The sequence below is a fragment of the Caloenas nicobarica genome, chromosome 1, assembly GCF_036013445.1.
Source record: "Caloenas nicobarica isolate bCalNic1 chromosome 1, bCalNic1.hap1, whole genome shotgun sequence".
Taxonomy (NCBI): Eukaryota; Metazoa; Chordata; class Aves; order Columbiformes; family Columbidae; genus Caloenas; species Caloenas nicobarica.
In genome coordinates this window covers 187,860,281-187,877,785 of record NC_088245.1, presented here as the reverse complement: position 1 = coordinate 187,877,785, position 17,505 = coordinate 187,860,281, and the positions used below count along the sequence as shown (strand labels likewise).

General features: G+C 39.4%; 1 protein-coding gene across 1 annotated transcript in view; it reads left to right on the top strand.

The window, feature by feature from the left end:
- Positions 1-16,127, top strand: part of FREM2 (FRAS1 related extracellular matrix 2) — a 134,082-nt gene extending 117,955 nt beyond the window's left edge. Inside the window, exons 18-24 of the mRNA XM_065631883.1 lie at positions 1,446-1,550; positions 2,719-2,846; positions 2,932-3,066; positions 7,849-7,975; positions 9,437-9,624; positions 10,533-10,679; positions 12,250-16,127. Coding sequence (XP_065487955.1) covers positions 1,446-1,550; positions 2,719-2,846; positions 2,932-3,066; positions 7,849-7,975; positions 9,437-9,624; positions 10,533-10,679; positions 12,250-12,759 — 1,340 coding nt within the window. The 3' untranslated portion in view covers positions 12,760-16,127. The remainder of the gene's footprint in view (positions 1-1,445; positions 1,551-2,718; positions 2,847-2,931; positions 3,067-7,848; positions 7,976-9,436; positions 9,625-10,532; positions 10,680-12,249) is intronic.
- Positions 16,128-17,505: the final 1,378 nt, after the last annotated feature.

Sequence of the window (17,505 nt, the reverse complement as noted above, 5' to 3'; positions counted from 1 at the left end):
TGAACACAAAACCTTTTTTTGTTTCTACAAACTCTGTATATGGACTACAGAAGTCATTGCTATGCAATTTCTGTCCTTATGTTAAGAGCAGGAAACGAGGAGTGGCAAGGGGAATCTACAGTGCATGACAAATGAAGCACATGTCATGCCATGCCTAAAGAATAAGCCACATGACACAAATCATATGATGTACTAGTCATCAAATAACAGCCAGGTCTAATCCTCAGTCTCAGCAGTTATGTGGCGCATCTATGCAAACGTTCTCCCATTGTTGATGCTTTAATTTTTTATTTCTCTGTTTAAGAAGCTGATGGTCAGGTCTTTGAAAACAGGCAGCACAAAACACATAGATCTCCAGCATATCCCAATCCGATTTGGGCAGTATCTTCTCACTCCACAGCTTTGCACAATGAGCAGCTGTTTTTCAGGCAGGGAGGAGTTAACTAGTTTCAAGTTGATTTCCATACCTCTGGATACATGTGATTATTCTACATAAATGTACATAAAAATTTGGAGCTGTCAAGGTCTTCTAAAGCCTACATATATATATTTCTAATGTACCAATACATGTGATTGGTACAGGTAATTGTTGTACATGTGGTATACAGTCACATTGGTGAGTGTGTTAGGTTTGCAACATACTCACGGAAGAACATTCCTGATTCCTTTTTGCCCCTGGCAGACAGAGTGGTGGCACATCACTGCCTCTGTAAGGGAGCACTGAAGGAAACACTTGAATTCTGAAGCTTTGCAGAACTCTAGAGAAAAAGGGACTTGGCTGCAAGCTACAGCAATAAACCACTTCTATCATATACACGAGACCTTGTAACCTGAAATTAGGAAACATTAGGCCTGTGTTTTGGGCCAGATTCATGCCAGAAATTGGCAGCATTGCAAAGCCTGTCAGAATGAATTTCACAGATTCAAGCACCCACAACAGATTGCTGTGGAAGCCACAACGAACTGCTACAACTAAATGCTGGTGGGTGCTGCCTTGGGATAATGGGTATGGAGGCACTGGTATCCCTGAAGCAGCTTGCATTGGTAGGAGTCAGCTTGAATACCTGGTGAAAACGTAAGTCTTCTACAGACCCCCTGGCAGCTGACCACGCTGTTGCCTGAACACAAGCACAGACTATGCTGTGGACTTTCCTCCATCTACTAGCATGGCTGTGTGCATCCATGATAACATGTAAAATCATGACTTTGCAGGGAAGTTCTGTGTGTGCTTTGGGAAGCTGAAGCACTGTGAAAACTCTAGCCCCACTGTGTAAATTCTTGGTTGAGAAGAATCTTGAGTCAGCCCAAAAGGTACCAGCAGGCTCCCTCCCAAAAAGCTGACATGACAAGGGGAAATAAAAGAGTGGGGCTGGTGTTTTGTAGAAATGTGATTTATCTGTCATCTGCAAGTGGAATAAAACTTGTGAATTGGCTTCTGCTGCCAGGTTCCCTGTACCCAACCAGCATGCGAATTAGTGAAGAAGGGCGCTTGGTTGTCAACTTCAAGACTGAAGCCCGGTTTCATGGTCTCTTTGTGATGTCCCATCCTGGTAAGCTTAATGTACACTTCAGCAGTACTATTAAAACAAAGACCCCCCTCCCAAATTTTATACTATTAATTTTTCTTATCTCTGCTACTGATATCTGAATTTTTTTATGTACTGTGTTCTTCAGATAAGGACTTTTCCTCTACTTAGGTTTTTTTACTCGTCATTGATGACTGTATTTGGATTGTCAAACTTAATGAAATATGCATGAATCTGATGGAAAGCAGATAGTTCCACTTGATAAAGAGCCTGATGTATGAAAGATGAAGATCTAGGCCATTCTGTCCATTAGGGACCTATAAATATATGTTTTTAATCCAAAAGCTATGTTTGGCTATTTACTTGTGTTACCTTAGGAACTTAGACAGCATTGCTATTTCTTTTCTAACTTGAAGCCTTTCTAGGTTATTTAGACCTTTTTTAGAGATTAAGAAAAAGTCTTATATGAGCATTGTATCACTCTTAATAAAGCAGTCTCACTTCTATTCAATTAGTCATTGCTAAGGACCTGATCCTGCTATTTAATCTGTTTAAACCCCCCTGCCTTTATTCAGAACAATCACAGGTGCAAGACTGTGTCTACAGATATATATCTGAGCATGAATGCCAGCCATGGAAAAGATTACCTGACTAAATTAAATCTGCTGAATAATAATGAGAAGGGAAAAGAATCATTTTAAGAAATCTCTTTTAGTTTAACTCAGTTTTATTAACCTGTAAAACTCCATCATAGTGCTTCTGCTTTTTCTCATCTGTCCTCTAGTGTGTTAAGTTTTGCGTATCAGGCAGAGCTGAAAGAGTTACATCACTAAGAGAAATTATTTTGTGTTCCCTGGGCTGACATTTCAAGTTTTAAACAGGAGGGATTATACATCTTTGCCATTCCACTCTCACTCTTTTGCCTGTCTGTTAAATTTAATCTTTATGCAGTTCTGGTTGCGTTACCCAAAAGCAACTGTTTAAGAGCCACTTGACCAAGAATCAAGGGGGCCCATCTGGATTGACTGTAATTGGTTTTGTTAGTTTCAGTTAATAAAACCCAATGTCTCATAAAAGTACAAACATCAACCATTGCATCATGGTTTATGAATTACTGGGAATGTTTTTCAGGCTCTGAGAGTTTGCAGTGAAATACTAAAGGTGACAAATCTGTCTCTTGGCATGTTTCTAGCTTCATCTCTAGCTTCCATGGTTATGTCAGTCGATCACCCAGGCCTGACATTTAGCCTCAGCCTCATCCGAAGCGAGCCAACGTACAACCAGCCAGTGCAGCAGTGGAGCTTTGTTTCAGATTTTGCGGTAAAACCTCAGCCTTTACTGTGTCTTCTCTTGCCCCAGCCTGCTAGTCAGGATGTTGGTGGAACAGCTTTCTCTCTCTCTTCAGGTTCGAGACTATTCTGGAACATACACCGTGAAGCTGATAGCTTGTACCACTGCTCCACATCAGGAGTACAGCCTGCCAGTGATCTGCAATCCTAGAGAGCCGATCACATTTGATCTGGATATCCGATTCCAGCAGGTACCACTCCAGTGATACCTTCATCATGTTTCCTTTTTATTTTGATTCTCAAATTGCCTGTCTTGGTTGTGGTTTGATAGTGCTAGAAACTGAATTTACTTGCCTATCAACAAACTAATTCCTAAATTGGTGGGACAGCACATACTCCTCTCCTGCTATTTAACCAGTTTTACCCAGCTGGGAGCACAAATGGGGTTTTTTGTCCTCAATACATGGCCATTCTTTGATAGCCAGTAGGAAGCTGATTGACATTGGTTTGGATGATAGTTCCTGTCATATGAGCTAACGTTTGGGAATTCTTTACTTATCTGTTGGCTTTGGTATGAAATAGTTTTACCAGATAATTAGGAAAATATAAAACTGTTATCAGAAGGTTTTCATCTGACACAAAGATCAGAGCTAGGTCTCTGGTATGAAAAGTGGGACCTCCAGAGGAATATTCAGTCAGTCCTAATGTAGGACTTCCCTTCACCAACTGTAATGGAAGTGTAGATAGCCAACACTGGTAAAATGCTGAGCTTTAGGACTCATAAGAGTAAGACAAATCCCACCCATGACAATGTGGATCATATGGTAGTGTGGGAGCAGGCAAACACCATACTTTTCACAAAGCCCAGATGTGAAGCTCTGTAGCTGGGAACAAAATATGGAGAAATGGACTCTGCTGTAGAAAGCGTTGCTTGAAAAATATCTGAGGGTCATGTTGTATAGTTAACAGAATATAAACTGCCATTTATAGTGTTATCAAAAGGGCTAGCATGACCTTGGGATGTGTAAGGAGGAAGTTTTATCATTTCCGTTATTTGGAGCCAACACAACTAGTACTGGAAGAGTGTGGCTGTGGTTTCATGCTCATTAGTAGTATAGATGTATGCTATTAAATCACCTTGTGGTATAAATCCAATCCGGATCAGTCAGGGATACACAATCACTTTTCTGTTGAATTAACCAGAGTACACAAGGGAATGTATGCTGTCTTTATGCTTTCCTTTGGTTTTATGCCAGCTATGGGAGAACAGATGATTCCTGATATGGCATTAAGTCCTGGTGAAGTAAAAGATGATACATGAACTGACATGAAACCTGCATTCTCAGACTTAACTCAGCAAAGCATTTTTTAAAAAGTCTGAATGGAGGGAGGTAGGGGGAGTTTCTACTAGTTCAGCACTTTGGGTTTTGTCTGGCATTTGTAATCTTCTAGGATCTCTAAAGCAATTCACAGCAGTGCTGAACCACAGCTTGTGTCTGGTCTTCATATGAACAAGATGTTGATAATTCAAAGAAAATTCAAAAGACCCTCAAAAATCATTGCAAAATGGGCAAAGTATCCTCAGGAGAGATCTAACTCCTACCTGTCAGAAGCCTATGACTAAGAAATGAGAACTATGACTAAGACTAAGAACTGGAAAAAATAAAATGGATACCTGGAAAGAAGTAAATGGATACTATAGGGATCATTGTATCAGATAAAGCTTTAATAATACAGTATATGGAAATTTCAGGTACATCAATTCAAAATAGGGATAAGGTGCAAAATTGCAACAGTGTCATAATTACCAAGGACTGAGGCCAGTTAGTCCCCCATCCCCAGCAATTTTCAAACCAAGACCAGCTCTTTTTCTTGAGATACTCACAGTAATTGCAATTCAGGGAATTCTGTGGCCCATGATATTATTCCCTTTGATCATAGATTGAAAGACTATGTGGACTTAAAGCAGGTCCCAAAAAAGCAGCAGTTAGTGGCAGTAGAGTAGCACAAATTCGCTAAGCAGTATCTAGCACTTTACCTCTAAGATTTCTAGGCATTCTGCAAAATTGAATGAACATTGGTATCCATGTTTTAAGTATAAGAAACAAAAGACAGAGAAGTGAGCATAAAAGGTCAGACTGTGATGCTGGCCCTTAGTCTAGGAAATACCTGATACCTTGCATAGGCCCACTGCATCCAGTTCTGGGGTCCCCAGTACACCTGTTAGAGCAGGTCCAGAGCCAGGGCTGTGAAAAAGGTCAGAGGGCTGGAGCACCTCCTCTGTGAAGAAAGGCTGAGAGAGTTGGGGTTGTTCAGCCTGGAGGAGAGAATGCTCCAGGGAGACTTTATTGCAGCCTCTCAATACATAAAGGGGGCTTATAGGAAATACAGAGAGAGACTTTTTGCCAAGGTCTGTAGTGACAGGAAAAGTGGCAATGGTTTTAAGCTGAAAGAGGATAGGTTTAGATTAAGGACATAAGACGACATTTTTCAGGATGAAAGTGGTGAGACAGTGGAACAAGTTGCCCAGAGAAGCTGTAGATGTCCCATCCATTAAAGTGTTCAGGGTCATGTTGGATGGGCCTTTGAACAGCCTGGTCTAGTGGAAGATGTTCCTGCCCGTGGCAGGAGGGTTGGGCTAGCTGATCTTTAAAGGTCCCTTCTGACCCAAACCTTTCTATGATTCTATGAATTCAATGAGTGCAGGTGTCACAACTGGACTAAAATGACTTTGCCAGTAAAGTCTAATGATGAAATGATGGGACAGGAGTTGTTTCTCCTGATTCTTAGCCCAGAGCCCTAGCTACTGTACTGAATTATCTTCTTGGGTTTTTTAATATGAAGCTTTTCATTTTCTTGGAAACTGTTTGTTTGTTTTCACTGCTCATGAGTGAAGGGCCATTTTAAGAATCAAACATCAAGAAGACAATATATTTGGTGTCTCCCCTCTGGAGACTGTGGTTCAACATTTCCTTCTTTAATATGTATATGCCCATCTCCTTTTTCCTCTCTCTGTGGCCCCTGAAGAGAGAAGCAGGTAACCTGGAACACTGGTGAATATTGTATTACCCCTATCTCACTCTGGGATTTCCTGTACATGAACAGCATTCAACCTCCAAGCTCTGCTTTTTCCCAGTCCTTTCAGCATCTCCTTTCTTAAAATGTGCATGACTATTTCCTGACAGAAACACTTCCATAATCAGGTTACTTGCTGCCCCAGGGTGGACCAGTCTCAGGAGCTCTCTGCTTCTTGAGGTACGAAGTATCTCATGGGCTTTGGTTCCATGAAGGTGAAGTCTACCATGAGTGATCTGCATTGTGCCCAGATCATCCATATGCAGAGTTGATGGGCATGGCAAACAGGCAGAATAAATTGACAGTACTCTTCTCACCCAGCAAATCCTCACAGATTATTTTTCTAAGAACTCTTGTTTAAAATGCCTCAAATGCACATGAAAATAATTACGTTTAAACTATTGTCATGTATTACAGCTATGGGTCAGCCACTGGCAGCACCAAGACTTACATTTAAAACTGAAATAAAAACAGTAACTCAAAACAGGATACCTAAGAGATGTATTCACAGCTATATGCATAATATTTATCCAGGCCATTGCTGTAACCATTGTTGTAAACTGTGTGGCTGAAGTCCAGTGCCTTTAGCTGAATACACACTTCTTGTTTCCTATTCAACGGACACATACTCTGCCCAGGAAGAGCCTGATGAGGCCATGCTTGATTCTCTTTCAGAACCACAGCTGGAAAACAGTTGTGTCAGTCAGGTGCTTGAAGCTGTGGGACTGCAATGCAATAGCCTGAATCCCAAGCATTTAGAAAAAAAGCATTCCAAAGAGAATGGAAATTGTTTCTTTAATTATTATTTCTGTGAAAAGGCTATGGGATTACAGTTCCTCTTTCTGAAGAGTAGCAGTGGGCTTATAAAAATGTTTCAGCTATACATTCTTCTTGCCAAATCCTGTTGCTTTGATAGTTTTGGGACTCTATTGTGAAAAAAAAGGATTTAAAGAAGAATTAATGTGTCAGCTGTATAACTTGCAGCAGTAGTTTCTATTGATATTGTTACATCTCATTCCATGAACCCCTTGTCTGTGAGCCAGCAAGAATGTTTTCTTTTCTGTTTTCCTTCCTTCCTCTCCACACATATACACATACATATACATAAATATACATATATGCATTAGCATTTTTTTATTTGTTTAATGGCCTTTTGTTCTTTTATCTTTTTTTTTGAATTTGTGCATCTTCCAGATTGTTTCATCAGGTACACTGCATCTTTTTGAACTTTGAACTCTCCCCAGTTCTTCTGTTCACTATGTTTTTAACCTTTTGTTTTGCCATGTCCCTGTATAGTTTGCATTCTCACTTATGCTATATGGCCCAATAAGAAACTGCTGCTGATAGTATTGATTTATTTTATTTTAGTGTAATCTAGGAAGAACCATAGATAACTATGTCGAATATATAAAGATAAATATTAGCATAAAAAGATACTCAAATGGTTTGGTACATTTTCACATGCATGATCTGATACCCTGCAGCACATCAGAAGAACTGATACTTGCAAATAAATCCTCAGCAATGTGTACTTTCAAATAATTGGCAGAAGATCAGAAGCAGAGGTGAGAGCTGGGTGTAAGAATGGAAATGGGATAGACAAAACACACTGTAATGAGTCAGAGGGAGACAAGTTATTGAGGGAAATATTTTCCTCATGTTATCCCCACACATAAGTTGCCTTGGGTACCTCCTTGGCTGGGATTTGGAAAAATGTGGTGGAAAGAAACTAACCTAGAATCCTATCAAATATCACAGTGGCAGATAACCCAAAGGTTGTATGCATGTAAAATATATAGCAAGATAAGTCTAGCACAAAGAAATCTTTTTGGTCAAACTGTATTATTACATGTAGATGTGCAGAGCTGATAAATAATGTACATTGGGAGAAGGTTGTGCTGTGTTTTAGAAGTCATTAAAGAATACTTGTTGAAGAGCCTTATGCTGTTGTGTTTCAGGTCAGTGACCCAGTGGCTGCCGAATTCAGCTTGAACACCCAGATGTTCCTCCTCTCCAAAAAGGCACTTTGGCTGTCTGATGGCTCAATGGGCTTTGGGCAAGAAAGTGATATTGCTTTCTCAGAAGGTATAATTGTGTACAGATTAAGCACAGTTAATATGTATTCCACACTATCAGGATCCTGTTTGAGTCAAAACAACATAGGAGTAAGGGTTTGGGCTTGTTGCTTGTGTTCTTTTGCATTTGCCTTTTCTACCTAGCAGTTTCCATCAGAGCTGTTGGCCAATCTGCACTCAAACCGTTATGTCTGAGGGTTACAGTACTGGGGCCATTTCTCAAAAGCTGAGCACTTTATAAATATTGACTGATATTAAGAACATTCCTAGTTGATAAGTGAATATCACACAGTTTTATGTTGTGGGTGCGTGTTCTGGGTCTGTCGGGTGGAGTTAACTTTCCTAATAGCAGCCACTATGATGCTGTGCTTTGCATCTGTGGCTAAAACAGCCTTGATACCATGCCAGTGTTTTGGCTGTTGCTGAACAGCATCAAGGCTTTCTCCCTTCCCCCTGCCCTCCACTGCCCAGGCTGGGGGTGGGGAGATTGATTCAATTGAGACATCTGTCAGGGCACTTAAGCAATCACATAATTCCTCTGCTTTCCTTGCATGCCTGTTTTGCCTATTTAGTGGAGTACCAGCACCTTGAATACATATGTAACTGTCTTTTGTGATGTATTTGCACAGTCTCTTGAACAGCAGGTGCCTGGTCTCTCTCTCTCAAAGTCTACAGTTGCTCCAAATTGTTGTAAAACCAACACAACATTTCTCCTTTCCTTTTCCAGATTCTCAACCTTCCCAACCAGTTTCTGTCAAATGTATCTGACCACTACCCATAGTACACTTTTCTTCCCTGCACAGCAATGGCCCAGGTTATTTGTACAGGCCTGACAAGCATGTCCTATCTTAAGCATTATCAGGCAGCTGAAATGCAATTACACAGTAAGGAGCCAAGTCTCGTCTCTGTGACTTTTCATAATGTTCATTCACTTGTACAGTACACCAGTCTGACCAAGTGTAAGTAAACTCTTATGCAGCCTGAACAGGATTCTACTGACATAAAAAAGAACATCTCTTCAACAACATGCATTGTCAGGAGGCCAAAACCTACACCCTATTCTGGTGCACAGGCGTATATAATGTCTCTTTAGCTCACTTTTTGAATGAGGATCCCAGTATAGCCCAGACATTAAAGAAGCCCCTGCACCAGTTCAGGTTTTAGCAACAGCAAATGGCCTCCTACTGCTATTATGTGGCCTGGAGTGCGTGGAAGACTGTGCCCTCTGATCATGGCCTGCGGCAACCCCCCATGGTGGAAGCTGAGTAGCAAGTGTTCCTCAGGTAGACTTTGGATACAGCTGTAGCCAGATCAAGAATCTTCAGCTCAGACCTTCAACATGACCAGAAACTGCAGCCACATTACACTGAGCTTCTTAACTAGGCACATTCTGTGATTCTATTAACATAGCCTCAGTACTGGCCTGAATGTTCCAGTGTAATAGTATGTGAACTGTGTGCTGTTTTTACAGGTGATATCATATATGGTCGGGTGATGGTGGATCCAGTGCAGAATTTGGGTGATTCATTCTACTGTAGCATCGAGAAGGTTTTCCTGTGCACGGGAGCCGATGGATATGTACCCAAATATAATCCATCCAACACTGAATATGGGTGCCTTGCTGATTCTCCATCCCTTCTGTACAGGTTTAAGATTGTGGTAAGTGTTCTAATTGTGAGAGGATGCACATATATTTTTTTTCTAACTTCTTTTTTATCCAAAACCAACTGGTTTTTAAAATTATCTCAATGGCACCAATTTTTTTACTAGAGCTCCAGGCTAACATGAACTGATAAAGTCAATATCTTACCTTTCTTCCTTCTGGTTCTATTCTTAATCTTGCTGCGGACTCTTATCATTTAGAATTTGACCTAAGTTAGAATCCCAAGATAGGCTTCTTCTCTGCATTGTCTATATCCATTGACCATACAGGGAGTGTTAGGAGACAAGCAAGTTAAGGATTGGAATTTGCTTATCTTTAGCCATCCAAAATTTAGTGTATAATGTAAAGTTAGTCATCCAGATTGCCTCTGTAGTCAACAGGGAGAGATACCTGTAAAACTGGTTTAGCATATCTGAGATTATTTCCCTTCTGAAAATAATTATACAGTAAGCCTAGACAACTACAGACCTGATGCCCAACTTTTAGAGTTAACTTCAAGTAAGATAATTATCTAATTATCTAAACTAATTTATTTTAATGTCTGTAAATAGAAATGAAAGGTAGCTCCTTTGAACTGGGAAAAAGATGTCTTACTTTTATTTCAGGCCACATTTCCATATGTTTTTTGTTTTAGAAATGTAGCTATAGTTGTTCTCTAGCATTTCCCCATTGTGTTTCAACAAAAAAGTCTGTAGGCAAGAGATCAAATGGAAGTTACTACAAGTCAGATTGATGACAATTGCTTCTCATGTATTTTCCCTTCATATTACACTGAATTGCATAAAATAGCATGTGTAAATAACACAATATATACATTGCATGTAAATATTAGAACTCTTTTTTCCTAGAAGAAATTCATCTGTGTTTACAAACTTTTTTTTTCTTTTCCTCCTTGACCCTGTAGGACAAAGCTCAGCCAGAGACACAAGCCACAAGCTTTGGAAATGTGCTTTTTAATGCAAAACTTGCAATAGATGATCCTGAAGCAATTGCATTAGTTAAACAGCCAGGCTCTGATGGATTTAAAGTAGACTCAACTCCTCTATTTCAGGTATGATTTCTGTAGCTTGTTAGCAAGAATACTGAACCAGGAAAGAAACACTTGCAAGCCAATAGAAAGATTTATTCTGATTCCAGTGACAGTCAAACAGGATTATAGATGCCTAAAAATTTCTAGATATAAAATATGGAGCACTTATTAAAATATTCCTTTGGGGTTACTGTGCTTTGCTCTTGCTTAATTCCACAGTCTAACCAGAAATTATACAAATTACTCTTATGAATTTCTTCTAAGAACTTAAGCTTCCTGCTACACAGTGTTGTTTTATTGCTTACTATCTCACTTGTCAAAGACAAAAAATGAAGGAATCATAAGCATTTATAGTGAGCTTCATCAAAATCTAATTGATACTCAGCATTTTCTGTGCCATTCTCTCCTGACAAACTTGCACCTTGTGAAACACTTAAACACTGAAAAGCCTAGAAATTGTCATCTAGAGGGTGCAACTACTTCTTAATTCAGTATAATCCTTCAGCTGTGTGCATTCATCCCTTTGAACTATATAATCCAGCTAGGAGTTGTCTCTTCAGTAGTCTCTTTAATATTTGCAACACTGCATGCAAAACTCGAGTGTATATGTTAGTAGAAAAAATATTGAGGAGACTTTAATCTTTCTCCTGGCCACTTCAATTTTAAAGGTCCTATTGTAAGCAATGGAATATTTAAGAGAACAGCCTACATACCATCATAAAACAGGTTTCATAATCTGTCCCCACGAAATTAATTTTTTTACGTGAAGAATAATGCAGTAAGTTTTTGTCCTCATTCTGTAAAAAGAATGAGAATATAAAGGAGCAGTGTGTCCTGAGAAAGACTTAGAAAAACAAGAGTAAGATGGGAAGTGTGTTATTTCTCACAATAACAGAAGTTGGATGCAACCACTGAAATTATCAGGCAGTAGCTTTAAGAAAGTATTCAAACAATCCTACTGGACCTTGTGGAGTCCAAATTTATTAAATACCCAGAAAAGACAAGACGAATTCAGAGAAGATAGCATCATCTCATGCAAACTTCAGGGAATCACAGAATCATAGAATGGATGGGGCTGTCAGGGACCTCTGGAGAGTATCTATTCTAACCCCCTGCAAAAAGCAGGGTCACCTAGAGGGCCATGTGCGATTGAATTTTGAATATCTCCAAGGATGGAGACTCCAGAGGCTCCCTGTTCCAATGTTTAACTATCCTCACAGTAAAAAATTGTTTTCCTATGTCAAGATAGAAATAGAGCCACAACCAGGCTGGAAGGTCCTCTTCTGCAGCCTGTCTAGAGCTGAAGTTCTTCGTAATGGCCATTTGTACTGACAGCATCAAAAAATGACACGGTTATGCTTCTTCGTCTGCAGCCGATAGCCATAGAGTCTGCCCATGGAGAGACCCCCTCTTAAAATTTTGAGAGAAAACATGATTTCTCTGGGGCACATTGGCACAGAGTGGGGGTTATCCATGCATGATTTTGCAAGTTCAGGCAATCAGTTCAGAACAGTGGTTGATTTCCTCTGTGTGTAGTGCTGTCCAGATTGTGCGCATGTGTGTTTAAATACAAAAACTTGTGTCTTTCTAGGTATCTTTGGGTAGGGAGTGGTATGTCCATACAATCTACACTGTACGTTCAAAAGAGAATGCTAACCGTGGAATTGGCAAAAGAAGCGTGGAGCAGCAGTACCACTCGCTCTTTAGTGGTGGGAGCCCAGGAGCGTCCACACAGAGACGTCAGAAGAGGGGAATTGAGCAGGCCCCAGAATTTGCAAAAGGTATTGGAGCAGAAAACAACCGAGGAACAAACATACAGCACATAGCACTAGATCGCACCAACAAGAAACAGGTTCCTCAAAGGGGGGTTGCGGTCAATGGCGTTCTCCCCAGGGAACTGAATAACCAAAGTGCAGGGGTCGGTGTAGTCACAATCATTGGCGGAGCTGCTGCCATTTTCCTTGCCATCTGCTTAATTGCAATCATCATTTTGCTGCTAAGACGGAAACAAAATTCTGAGAAGGAAGCCACAAAGGAGTCAGGCAGCAGTGAACCAATGATGCCACCATATAATTACACCAGCGACAGCTCGGAGGTCTGATTCCAAGACCTCAGGATTCAAGCCAGAGTCTCTAGAGTGCCTCAAAAAAACCTCAAACTGCGCTTTGTTAGCAGCAGATCATGGTGACTCATGAGGAATAAAAAGTTCATATGCTTCTTGGTGTACTTGAATTTTTTTATCTTGAACTCTTGCTGCCACTATCAATGATAGAAGATTCCACACCGAATCCTGACGTTCCTATATCATGCACTAATACTAAGCAGCAATTCAAGGAACTGCATTGTAAGGGAGAGATTTTTGTTTTGGTTTTGTATTTTCTGACATTTAAAAATGTAGAAGAATCTATCCAAAGGTGCTATATATCCTGTCTGCAATAAGAGGGGAAATCAGTTTCTTTGGAAACACAGAATACTTGAGAGGAGGAATCCTTACACACTTCAGTTAAATTTTGTACTGTTTCTCACGAAGAAATCAATGTCTACAAATAGTCTGAAAGGTGCTGAAATGCCTCAGGCATGAATCCTCCCTCCTATAAGCTTTTGACTTCACTTAAGCTATACCAGTGATTTTTTTTTTTTTTTTTACTTATATGTAACCGAACTTTTTCAAAAGACAGCTAGATTAGGCAGCATAACATTATAATCAGTTGCATGTCACAGGATGCGATGCATTTTATTCAGCTATTTAATCTGAGAATTTTTTTCCTTATTTATGTTTATATAAAGCCAAAGTATACAACAAATCCAGAAAGAATTTTGTTGTTTCACAGAAACTGGATGCTTATGTCCTCTTAAGTTCATAATGGATCATGGAAGTATTGTAAGGTAAATTATATTTGTTAGTGCATATCCACTGCTGGGAAATGCAAAAATTAGTATTTCAGTACCTAGAGAAGATGATAGAATTAGATTCAAAATGCAGAGGACAAGGTTCTGCCTGAACTGAGCCGAGGAATCATGATACTGAATCCAGCATGTGATTGTCAGTTGCCATATTAAATGGCAATAAAGTGATGAAAAAATTAATATTTGATTAAATCAAGTAGCATTTATTACTGTACAATCATAGCACATCTTGACAAACATGCTGGATCATTGTTGGGCATTTTTCAACAAGTGACTACTTTTGCAAGAGTAATTCTAATTTTCCGTCAGTGTTCTTGACTTAGGTAACATGACAGCATGATATTCCAGGGAAGTTTGGATCAGCAGTGTCCCGTGTCAGTTCTTATCCAGACAGGCCTTGTTCTGTCCCAGAGATATCCTGCCAAATACTTGGCCATGAAAGATACGTAGCCTTCAGGACAGATTGTTCCATTTGTCACACTAGTGCTATACACCAATAAATAATGTCAAGTCAATTGAGTTAAACTATACAAACTATATAAAATCTGAACCAGGCTTTTGAAACTGTTGCTAAAATACCTGTTCCCTTCCACCGTCTTGTGGTGGTGGGTGTGTGCAGCCCCCGAATTATCTTCAGCTCCACTACACTTGGCATTTGGTATTCTGGTAGCCATGCCACAGAGATCTGAGTTAGCTGAACAGGATCTAACTGGAAAGCAGCCTGGCTGCAAGCACACAATGCTGCCTCTGAACTGAAAAATCTACCTAAAAGGCTTCCTGGCCTGGCCGTGGTGTTCTGTCAACACAGACAGACCTGATCTCGTAATTCTGCACAATCGTCCTCTGAGCCATAAAGACTCGGAAGTGTTGAGGTCTGCTAGCCTGGGGATATCTGTGCTTTGATTCGTCATACAGTGTGAATATGCCACAGAGGGACTCATGCTTATATCTCTTGCTCTGGATTTATATTGTTACGACTTCACTCATTTAATAAGATTTTTCACCAAATGAATCAGGTCAGAATCTATCCTACTTTTTCCAGGTTTTCTGAAGACTGTAACTCAGACTTCTTAATTGAAGGATGTTTGCAGAAACCTAAGGGTCAACCTCCATGACTAAAATCATGCAGCCGTCTTTTATTTTAATTAATCTGAGTTCTAGCCTGAAACAATTATCCACAAGATGTGCCCAGTGCATTAGACCTTTTCCCTAGTCACCTGACACTAATTCACTCTTTTAATGAAGTTCCTGGTTTTGTGATCCATGTATCGTGTGTGCAAGATTGATCAAAGACTTAACTCACACATACTTTTTATATTTAGTGTAAGTTCACAACTAAGTTGCAGATGTAGCCCAAGATCAAATTTGCCTTTGTGCCTATATGTGAAATCACTACGATAATGAGAAATGCAGAATTTGTTTCCTAGAGCCTGCATGTTTGGATAATAGCAGTCAATGATTCTACAGTAAAATGGAACACATGTAAATAACAGAACATTTTAATATTTATAAAATGCCTGTTTTGTATAAGCAGAGAAGATCTTTTTAAAAATATATATATAAAATACAGAAATTAGGTGTTTATCAGTAGAGCTATTTTCCTGCTTTTGAATTTTAACAAACTGAAATATCGTTTAAGTTACTTGCAGGCAAAATCTTTTTTAATTAGTATTATTTCTTTTAATAAAACCACATAAATAAACCATGTGCTCTACAAGCCAAATATCTAGCCTGGTAAACAACTTGATCACTGCTTTGAATAGCATCTGATTACAACTCTGTAAAATGCTTAGGTTGATGGGGATTATCAGACTAATGTTTTTCTAACAATATATAAAACAATAAGGCAAACTAGTAATAGCAAAGAAAAACACAAAGCAAGCACTGAAAAGCTGGGCAAGCATGAGTAAGATTCATGAGTTCGATATCAAAGTCTGGGAAAAAAAATCCCAATGTTTTCGGTAAGGCCTGCCAGATTCGTCCCATTCTTAAGAAACTGGATTTCTTACAATTCAGTGAACTACAAATACCTCTGTAACAGCATGCCTTTTTTATTATGTCTTCAAGGTTTTAGATTTCAGCAAGATGTTTTGGAGGATAATTAACATTTTCCCTTCTACTTAACAAGTGGTCTTGTTTGTACTAACCTGAATAAGTGCCTCATTCCCAGTTATGTGCACAAATATGTTAATATTTATCTATCCATGCAATAAACTGAGTATATTTTATATATATATTTAATCTATTTCCAGATTATGTATTCAGTTCTCTTTTCCCTGGAGATGTTTATTCTGCTAGCAGTAATGCCATTTGTTGAACACTTTATACAATAATTAGTGTGTTTAAATTTGTTATCAAGCTGTCAAAAATCTTTCCATGCATATTTATTTGGAATAATTTTTTTTGTTTATGTCTCTGGCTGTGATATTTGGCATTTGTATCAGGAAAAAAAAATAAAATTACTTCTGGTTTGGTTACTGGTCTAAAATTTGTGTGTAAGTATCACAGTGTGAAGAGGGGTCAGTAATGGAGTGTTAAGAAAAACTAATTTGTCCCATTGATGGAAGAACATAAACTTACTGCTGTGCTTGCAATAAACCTCACCGCTTTGTTCCCAAAGTGATTGTTTTCTGGTCATGAAGTGTTCAGAGCGGGGCTGGTTTTTAATCATTGTAGTTGCACTCATGGCTTAGAGAGGGATTTTTCTTTCAATTCAGGAACATCAAAAAGCTCTAGATATCTGCAGGTGCCTTGTGGGTTGGATTGCTGTGTTCCTGTGTGCTGGGAGGCTGTCTTGTAGCACACTCATTGACAAGTGAAGCTGAGTCTCCTACTTCATGGCTAGTTACACGAGTAATACTCACAGTATATTTACCAGCTGCTATAAGAAAGGATAAACTAGCAGGCGGTGATTCCTGCTACTACCTGAGCTATCTCATGTGGATTATACTCTTAGCAGTTCCTCAGACTGAGCTGGGCCATCCAGTGTCCTATCTATGAGCTCTACGTTGTGATTTCTGCCAGGGCAAATCAGATTAGAGGAGTTTTATGTCCAATAGAAATAGCTATATATGATGTAAATTAATAAAGAATCTGGTCACGGGCCTATAGCACTGATACTCCTTAGGGTGTCCAAGTGTGTTCCATCAGGTCCAGGATGACTCTCTTCACAGCCCAAGCATGGCTACGTTTCAGCATTTATAGGATTCAGGGTTTTTTTAATGCATCCTCATTGTCTTTTGAAAGAATGACTCAGCTCCTACCCCAAAAGAGTTCTGCTCCTACCACTGGATGCTTTATCTCTGAAAGCTGTTCAGTAAATTACTCTCAAGTAACTGTTTAAGTTTTGGGTTTCTTATTATTGATATGAAGAGATGATCCATTCAGAATTTACCTTGCACTACTGTTGCTTTGGTGAGTAACCACTGACTTACAGTAAAAGTGAAGGGAACAGCTGGAAGATTTTTAAAGGATGCATCATGTTTCATGTCATGGGCAATCCTCAAGCATGCGCTGGATTTCTGCTGTCTCCTCTTACTTGCATTTTCATGATACGTGGGGTTTTGAGTGTAAGTTTACATGTAAAGCACGAATCTTCATCTACACAAAGTGAAGTGCTCCAGTTACACCAGTGCAACTGGATGATCAGGTGTAATGATTATCATCTGTAGCGCCTTTTTCACCATTTTTGTAGCAAAAGCTCTAGCTTGGTTACCATGGAACACAAGAGGAGGCATTCTGGATAAGTGCATGCTGTATCCACCTCTTTAATATATTAATTTCTGCTTTTCTCCCTCTTACATTCCCTTCCAAAAGAAGCACATAATGGAACTAAATGAGACAGCAAATGACAAAAAGAATGATAAAAGGTAATGTCTTCCCCATGAGGAGAGGTTAAATAGATAAGATTCTATTCCACTCTTCAATTCTCAGAAAGTAA